This window comes from Rutidosis leptorrhynchoides, chromosome 3, assembly GCF_046630445.1.
Source record: "Rutidosis leptorrhynchoides isolate AG116_Rl617_1_P2 chromosome 3, CSIRO_AGI_Rlap_v1, whole genome shotgun sequence".
NCBI lineage: Eukaryota > Viridiplantae > Streptophyta > Magnoliopsida > Asterales > Asteraceae > Rutidosis > Rutidosis leptorrhynchoides.
The window spans coordinates 34,361,272-34,369,133 of NC_092335.1; the positions used below are offsets into that span (position 1 = coordinate 34,361,272).

The window sequence follows — 7,862 nt, forward strand, 5'->3', positions numbered from 1 at the left end:
TTAGGTTTTTGCATACTGCATTCAGAACACAATAACGAAAACACACAAAATATCTCTAATATTTTGATTAGGAATTTCATTGCCAAAAACACTAACTGCGTTATTGTCTAATCCCTATAAAGATTTCGTGTAACCAAACCAATAGTTGGGTCGAAATACTTTATAGAGAAATTGAATACACTATTCAATAATCAATTCGAATAGTCAATTCATACCCTATTTCTAACATATAGGAGGAAGTAAGAACTAAAATACACTTTGGATGCCTTTAGACTTCCATGATTCATTTGACGGTATTGAAATTTATTTTGAGGTTTTTTAACTACATCCACTCTTCGCCTGGCTCGTGGGTTAGACTGATAGAGGGATTGGCTGGCTCGTACTGAGTTATTGGAGAAAATATAACCGTAATCAACCCACTATATGGTAATGGGTACTATTTGCCATCTCTATGTTTTGATACCTCTATGATTACATCATGTTATATCTGCAAAATGGACCATATCTTTGACATGACTCTTAGTCGGTAAAATAAATAAATAAATAACCTCTGCATATCAAGAATATAAGTATACTTTGACTTTTGAGGTCAATTATGCTACTTGAATCGCCTTGTAAAAAAATTGATTAATTATTATTAGCTCTTCTAACTATTTGCGATATGGTTTTGAAATCTTATCATGTAATATTGTAACAACATGCAAAGAGCTTATGACATAGCAGTATCAAGACAATTCATCAACCTTAAATTTGTTAGTTCAAGTCCCGTTGTAAACAAAAAAAAGTGTGTGTTTTCTGTTCAAAAACAAATAAAGTTGCCCTTGGTTTATTCGTTTAAGTTGGGAAATTTTATGCATATCTCACTAAAAACCAAGCATGCTTATATATCATATCTTAAGAACACTATAGGAAACAGAATTGTGTCAATGTGTCATCAAATTTCAAACTTGAAATCCAGATAACCAATTAGTTAATTCATTATTATTAACAATATCTAATAAGACTATCATTAATACTCTAATAAACTAATAAAAGCTTATCGAAATATATTCACTCACTAACTTATGTGGTGTGTACAGTCAAGATATTACATCATAAAGCAAAAAAACCTTTCAGTTTCACCCAAATAAATAAAAAATGAAAGAAATTTATAACTTATAATGCAGCTGACGTCCCGTATTAAATTAGTATAATAACTATGCTTCACTGATACCACATTGTCCCTCTAATATAGTTTTAAATACTTCTACGCTGTAATTTCATACCAGGTTCACCTCTTATGAACAATGAGCATACCAAAGAACGCAAAAATTCGGGTTACTACACCGATTATAATGAGAATGAATATACAAAGACCCCAATCATGTACATTGTACCCCATTTTTAAAAGTGCCCCACAACGCGTTATCAGCCACACTCCTGAGTACCTGCATTTGATCAATGGAGAAATAACTAAACACATTCACTTATTTCAGATTGAAACTTGATATATAAACTATGAGAGATGGTTGTACTTATTTGCGTTTGCAATTACAAATGCTTCCAGTGCCCACTTAGGGTAGCATAATTTGGCCACATCCTTCAGGAACTTACTATCTCCCGTTTGTGTGGAAATGAGCGTCAAAACGACAGGAAGGAGCACTGAAAACTGCACGAAATTACAAGGACATGAGTATGAACATGAAATACTAGAGGTCGCAATTTCAAATTATTATTAATAGAGGGGTGAACATGAAAATATGCTTTTCTATTCCTAAAGGCCCAGGCAGTTAAAATCAAGTGAGGTAGCTCATAAAAGCGGGTTAAACGGGTCGAAAGATACTGAAAATTTATTCTTATTTTTTAAAGCATAATACTAGCTATGCTTGGCAAACGGGTCGGGTTGGGTCAAGGATCAAATGGATTTGAGTCGAAATGGGTCATGGGTAAACATGTCAGCCTTTAAATTAGCCGAACAGGTTGTGTCAAGACCCGGGTCGGGACCCATTTTTTCTCCTCAATTTTTTGGGTCTGGTTGGGTCGAGACCTAATTTTCTTAATTTTCTTGGAAAAAATAAACCCCAGCATAGATACAGAAGATACTAAGTGGATGGAGAAAGATAACCTATAATCGAAATACAAAATATTATATGTGTTTCCTCAGTGGATCTAATTTTTAATCCGTCGACCCAATGGACCTGTTCTAATTTTAATGAGATGTAATTGGGTTTTAATTGGACCTGCTCCTTATTTTTTCTATTACATGCATGGATCCATTGGGTTGGATATTTCAACCCATTGGGACTATTTTTTAGGTAATGGGTCTTGTTTCCCGGACGTAATACTCATTATCAAAAAAATACTAGATGTTTAGTTTATTTGTTTTTGAAAGAGAAGACCCCAATGTGTACTTCATTATTTATACACTAACTATTTGTAAAAAAAAAAAAAAAAAAAATCACATATTCCTATATTACCCATTTTGACCTATTATCAAACCCACCCGATCCACTCATGTTGCAAATTCTACAGAGTAATAACCTGTATCGATGCGCTTACTATTTTGTTACTTACCAGTTGTGATGGACCAGGGTCAAGAAATATGGCTAACACGTACGCTATCCCAGTTACACAGTACACAAGGCAGAGCAAAACGCTGTAATTTTCTGCAAATGAAGATCTGGGATAGCTAAAGAAATAGAACATGGACAGATAAACCGCAGGCTTTATTACTGTACTGAAATGATCAATCGTGTCTTTGGCTAGAAAATGAGCTAGGCTGCTAATGCCAGATGCACGCTCCCTCCAATATTGTAACTTGTCCAACGAAAATGTTCTCAACGCCGCAACTTTGCATAACAAAGCTGATAATACCAATTATTATTGCATGTTATTGTGTGCATTCAATAAAGATTCTAGCATATATTTCATACAAAGAGCCCAAAGCAGTTGTTTAGTTACTTACATACTGCAATAATAGAGTAAGTGTAACCAGGTGCCCCAAACGTCTCTTCATTGGATTTAATAATTGTTCCCAAACATGCCCCAGCAAGTAATAAAATGAGATAGTCTACTAATTGTAGCTTAGATTCTCTTAACCTCTGCTTTGCAATCCTGTAGAACTATCAACATTAGAAAAGGAAGCACAACCGTCTTTGACCCATTACCCAACCCATTTTGACACCTCTAATATAGAATAAGACACGTACCTTCCCAGAAAGTATCGGTACTGCAGGAAAATTCCAGGAGTCCTACGATTGGATAAATCTTTTGTACGCAAGAAATTATGAAGGATAATATCTCTTCTTACTTCCACGTTTGACCTAACATCCTGCCAAATTTCACCAGCAAATGAATGTTCCTCTGTTCTACCATCACGATCATTTGAATCGATATCTGAAATATGACCTTCCGGGAACATAGTAAGTCCAGCAGCAGACGCGTTTCTACGCATATCGGGGGGTATAGGATAACCTTTATGAAGCATCCATCTAACAGGTAGTTGTTCATAAGTTACACCCGAACTTGAATTCGGTTTGACCATCCCTTCCAAAACATCTATAAAATAATCAGGCGGGTTAACACGTTCTGGAACATTGATTCCAAGTCCTGAAAAGTATTCTTCAAGTTTCCTTACTGATCCATGATAAACTGTAAGTCCACCTTTTGCTAAAAGTACTAGATCATCAAACATCTGAAACAACGAGTAGCTGCAAAGGAATTTAAGCTAATTAACAATTTTAAAAAATACCATCATGGTTCAAGAAAATATGAGATATAATTACCTTGGTTGGTGAACAACCATGCTAACATTTACCCCTTCAAGAGTCTCACGTCGAAGGGCTCTAAGAAGTAACTGAGAAGATGAACTATCTAAACCAGATGTTGGTTCATCTAAGATTAAAAGTGACGGTTCCATTACCATTTCAAGACCAACGTTTACTCGTTTTCTTTGACCTCCCGAAATTCCACGCTTTTCTACAGTTCCAACTATTGAATTTCTTACTCCTTGCAAACCCAGTGACTCGATAACTCTCTCGACAACAAGAACCCTGTCTTTCTTTAACATGTGTGCTGGTAGCCTACAATAAGTAAAAATATCAAGAACCTCTTCTTATTGTGCAACCAAGTTCTCAAAAGTTTTAATTTTGAAGCAAATCCAATTTTTACTAGTGTCGGAAAGAAAAAATAGATAAAAACAATCACATAAATGGAGAAACTTTCGACCCGTTTACCTATGACTAGGGTTTTAATTTATCTGTAACTAGTCAAACGGGTAAAATAAAAAAAATAAGAGTTGAATGTCCCAAAAGTCACCCAAAGCGTATTTTTAGTGCATAAAACCGTATTATTATTGCAAAAATATAGTTTTGGTTGGTATGTTTGGCACAATAACTATTTAAGGAAAGGTATAAACTTTGGCAAAAAATGTATGGGTTAACCACATTCAACTCGATTTGCCCCGTGCCAAAGTTATTTGTGTTGACCCGAATATGTTTTGACACATCACGCAATTAGCACAGCCCACCCATTTTAGCCACCTTAGCATGTTATAGTATGGGTACAAGTTTACAACTACCAGTGCACAACATATGGTTCTTGACATACCTGCATTTTGCGCTGAACCAAAGATTCTCCTCCACGCTCAGATTACCATGAACAATATCATCTTGTGGTACAAACCCAATAATCTTTTTATATGAATGGATCGAGTCGGGTTTCCCATTTACAAGAATCGAACCGGTTATCCTACACCCGTGTGCTTTGCCCGCCAATGCAGAAAGAAATGTTGTCTTACCTGCCCCAGATGGGCCCATGACAGCAGTTATGCGACCTGGCATTATTTTCCCGGTAACGCACCTTAAAAGATGTTTCCCTTTTCCTTTTAAAGTAAGAGTCAATTCTCGAAAAGAAATCTCAATTTTTGGCCTTTTCCTGATTTCAGTATTAACTGCCATTGAAATTACTCCAGAGAAAGTAAGGTTATGATTCTGTTGCATGGCTTTTTCTTTCTCGATTTGACCGTACGCGTAGTTAAATATCTGGCTATCAGTAGTAATTTGTTTCTCCTTTTTCTTTTCCTTTTCCTTTTCCTTTGGCACATTCTTTTTATTATTCTTTGTGTCTTTATTATCTTTATTCTCCACACTAAGATCATAACTATATAGATCTTTAAATGTTTCACTTCTTAGCTCTAATCTGTTCTCTTCAAATGTATGTGACATTTGTGGGGTAATCTGATCATCATCCACATCATCTCTACGTTGATGTAACATTGAAAGTTCCTCCGTTTGTGGGACCGCCTTTTGGCGGGAAAATGTTCGAGATATTTGAGCTGCGTGTTTTTTTGCAGCATCTCTTGCTATTTTCCATCTTTCATGTGCCTTCAATTTTTCTTTTGCTCGTCTTACAGCTGCTTCCCTAGATTTAGCATGCCTTCTTTCACGAGTGGTAATTATTTGATCGGAGCAGTTGTAAATGATGAGCAGAATAGTAAATATTCCAGCCTAGATTAGGTATAAATTGAGTTTTAGATATGTATTAATCATCTTGTAAAAACCAAACTCTATGACAAAATCAGACCAGACTAACTATAATCAATAAACTATTCGAGCTTATATGAGAGCTTACTATTAGCATTGCCCCATATGCATGAATATTTTGAGTTGAACTTTCACGCCCACATGAAGTCAACTTGAAGCATGCTGCACATAAAGACAATAGAGGGATCATCATCAACAACAGCTTGAGAATCAACATATGATTCCTTGTTCTTTTTTTATTTATTTAAAAACACTAAATTATTTTGAAAGGAGTTACTGACATTTTTCCGCTGTAGATCCCTTTTCACAGTAATTCCTAAATATAACAAGATACAAGGATCAGTATTTGAAATGATAATAGTATTCGTATACAAGTGAGCGAAAACAAGTGTAGATCAATACCCCTCGCCGCACGGTATTTGTTGTGTACTCGTAGGACAATATGACCCCGGTGAACAGAAAAGCTCAGAACTAGTTCTAACATCTGCCCAAATGTTTGCTCCACCACAAGTATGATTAGGCATCGCAGGAGGCAACTGGTAATCATATCTGCATGTAAACTATCAGTTATTAAGCTGATCACAACAATCAATATGTATACACGAGATATTAATATAGACCTCTAAAACTTACGGTCTGCAAATACCACTAGCTCTATCAAGAGTTGCAATCGGGCAATGCGAACCCAAAGGACAAGCTATAACAAAACAATGGTAAGGAAACAGTCATTGAAAACACATACATTTAAAAAGGTTATAAAATCTTATATACTTACGGATCATGCAAGTAAGACCGTTTGGGCAGAAAAAACCCTCACAACAGGGCTGACAGTCAAGAGTTCTAGCAGGTATATGCTTGGAATCTTGCAAGTCAACGTTATCAGTTGGTGAGGCAGCACATGCCCATCCTGGCTCACAACCAGATACTCTGGATGTTAAATTGCAATTGATGTTAGGTTTCAGATAATTACTACCCGAAAAGAAACCTCCAAAGTAGAATTTTAGCTCTGCTGAATTACACACTCTTTGTGTAACATCACCTGTTAAATAATAACATATTCATTTATCGCGTTAACCGTATATATCATTCTAAAGCTCGAGAATAGCATTTGTTATATACATAGTAATGTTCTTACCATTTGTTTTCACAATACAAGCAGTCAAAAAATCCAAATTAGTCGAAAAATTAAACGCTCGATCCCACTCGGCTTGCCTGTACAATTCAAATACATCATGTATTAATAAAACTAAATTATTTTATAACTAATACATATTCTTACATATACGGAATAATGATGATTGCAACTGCACTTAATATGAAATTTACATATAGGTTCAAAAAATGCAAAAATCTAGTCTGAATTTAAATGTATTCAAAATAAATTGAAGTTGATTTACCGATTTTGAACGCAGAATAAAGATCGATTACCGACATCGCCATTAAGGATAGTAGAAGTGAGATTAGAGAGACTGCTATATACTGTTCGAGTAATGAACGGAAGGAAGGCAGTATCGTTGATCTGACCGGTGGAGTCGTCGCCGATGACTTGACAGTGAACGAATTCCGGCGAATGCAGTAACTGTAATAGTAAAACGGTTACGAATACGGCGGTGTAATGTTTCCGGCTGGTCATTCTCTGATTGATCGTGCATATAGTTGACAGAGCAACTAGATTTCAGCTGATAAAAAGGAAAAGGTATTAAAAAGAATTTTGATTTTAATTAAATTAATTAGGGGGTTCGGACCACGTCCCAACTTTAACGACTTGCCGGCCATTGGCATACAAATAAAATTGTTTTAAAAATGTACCCAACATATATTTGGACCTCTTCAATATACTTTACACATATTTAATTAGTGTTATTGTCATTTTTAGAATTATTATATAACGAGGGGAATTAATTTCGTGTATCTGCATAAAGTATTTACGATATGTTTGTAATACTATAAAATGTTAAATAAGTTAATAATTTTTTTTTTTTTTTATGTTCTATGGAGTATCTATAGAAACGATCACGTGTTTAATAATTCCAGACTCTGCAACGCTAAAATAGTATCCGAAATTCAAATAATCAAATCCTTTTAATGGATTTCTTCAAGGCTAAAAAATGGGTTTTTAGATTGGCATAATTGGCTAGCAAATCCAAGAAAATTTGATGTCAACCCACCAATAAAAGAAGGTATCGGTTAATACTACAGGGTTTTTTCATCTTCTCTCGCAGGTGACCTCTTGGTTAGTACCTAAATGGTGTCGGTTATTAATTGCTTTGTCGCTAAGAAAGTTTAGTACTGTAATTATAATCGACCCAGCTTAATCTAAGTGAGGAAAAGCTGAGATTA

At 35.2% G+C, this 7,862-nt stretch overlaps 1 protein-coding gene across 1 annotated transcript; it reads right to left on the bottom strand.

Moving 5' to 3' along the window:
- Nucleotides 1-1,041: 1,041 nt before the first annotated feature.
- On the bottom strand, nt 1,042-7,257 carry LOC139895926 (ABC transporter G family member 24). The gene is made up of 14 exons (XM_071878473.1): nt 6,920-7,257; nt 6,658-6,734; nt 6,298-6,561; nt 6,156-6,219; nt 5,925-6,071; nt 5,804-5,838; nt 5,611-5,684; nt 4,588-5,486; nt 3,765-4,061; nt 3,189-3,689; nt 2,945-3,093; nt 2,554-2,843; nt 1,515-1,648; nt 1,042-1,427 (listed from the first exon to the last, which is right to left on the bottom strand). Exons 1-14 carry the CDS (start codon nt 7,153-7,155, stop codon nt 1,271-1,273), a joined length of 3,324 nt encoding a protein of 1,107 aa, XP_071734574.1. The 5' UTR covers nt 7,156-7,257; the 3' UTR covers nt 1,042-1,270.
- Nucleotides 7,258-7,862: the final 605 nt, after the last annotated feature.